Here is a 1,001-nt window from a genome sequence, read left to right as displayed (position 1 = left end):
TGGAGCCCTGCGCCCCACTCCACGGTCCCCCGGCCACCTCCTCCCCAGCCAGGGGCAGCGACACCCTCCAGGCCCCATCGCCCCTGAACGCGGCCCGCAACCCCAGCCTCAGCCGCGGGCTGTGCAGACAGGTAAGGGGAGCCCCCGGGGCTGAGGCCACCCAGGTTGCTGATGGGGGGGCTGCGACCCCAGAGCCTGTGACGCCAGGGCTGGCATGGGTCCACCCCGCGGCCACCCGACCTCTGCGCCCTTGACGGGGCTGTAGGGCGCCAGCGAGGGCGGCCCTGACCCAGCTCTCTGGGAGCCCCCACTGCTCGGGGCTGCCCGTGGGCGCGTAGTGGACTCTGCCCTTGCCGCTGGCGCTGCCCACAGCCCCGCCTCCTGGTGCCCTCAGGAGGCCTCGTGCACCGACCTTCCGGAAGGCCAGATGGACAGCCCCGAGGACAGCAGCCCCGGTTGGGGGGAGCTTGGAGGGAAAGCTCCCTCGAAGCAGGCGACCCTGGGCTGCCCCCTGCGGTCCCCACCCTGGTCCCCAAGGCCTGCCAGCGCCCGCACCAGCAAGCACACGTTCGGACAGCTGTGTGCACCCAGCAGGGGGCCGCTGCCCCACGGGGAGGACGCTGGCGCCCCAGACCCAGCGGACGAGGAGGTCAGCCACATCACCAGCTCAGCCCGCGGCCCCTTGGGCACCCCCGCCGCCCGCGGGCCAGTGGGCAGCGAGGCAGACCCGCGCGGGCTCCCTGGAGTCGAGGGCCAGAGGGAGGGGCAGAGGCGGCCCCTGGGGGAGCCGCTGGCCGGGGACAGCCGGGGAGAGGCTGGGCCCGAGGGCCCGGTGTGGGCCCCCGAGGCCGAGCTGGCCCTGGGGGCACGCCGCAAGAAGAAGATGAGCCCCCCGTGCATCTCCGTCGACCCCCCCATGGAGGATGATGGCGCGGCCCGGACCCCCGCCGCGGACGGCAGCAGCACCACCCTGAGGCGCAGGACCCCGTCCTGCGAGGCCG

General features: G+C 75.1%; 1 protein-coding gene across 1 annotated transcript in view; it reads left to right on the top strand.

The window, feature by feature from the left end:
- Nucleotides 1-1,001, top strand: part of CACNA1H (calcium channel, voltage-dependent, T type, alpha 1H subunit) — a 25,442-nt gene that overhangs the window by 15,030 nt on the left and 9,411 nt on the right. The window contains exons 20-21 of the mRNA XM_012731706.1: nt 6-131; nt 395-997. Of these exons, the coding sequence (XP_012587160.1) occupies nt 6-131; nt 395-997 (729 nt within the window). The remainder of the gene's footprint in view (nt 1-5; nt 132-394; nt 998-1,001) is intronic.

This window comes from Condylura cristata, unplaced genomic scaffold, assembly GCF_000260355.1.
Source record: "Condylura cristata isolate star-nosed mole 26May11 unplaced genomic scaffold, ConCri1.0 scaffold00032, whole genome shotgun sequence".
Taxonomy (NCBI): Eukaryota; Metazoa; Chordata; class Mammalia; order Eulipotyphla; family Talpidae; genus Condylura; species Condylura cristata.
This window is presented reverse-complemented; position numbering and strand designations above follow the sequence as displayed.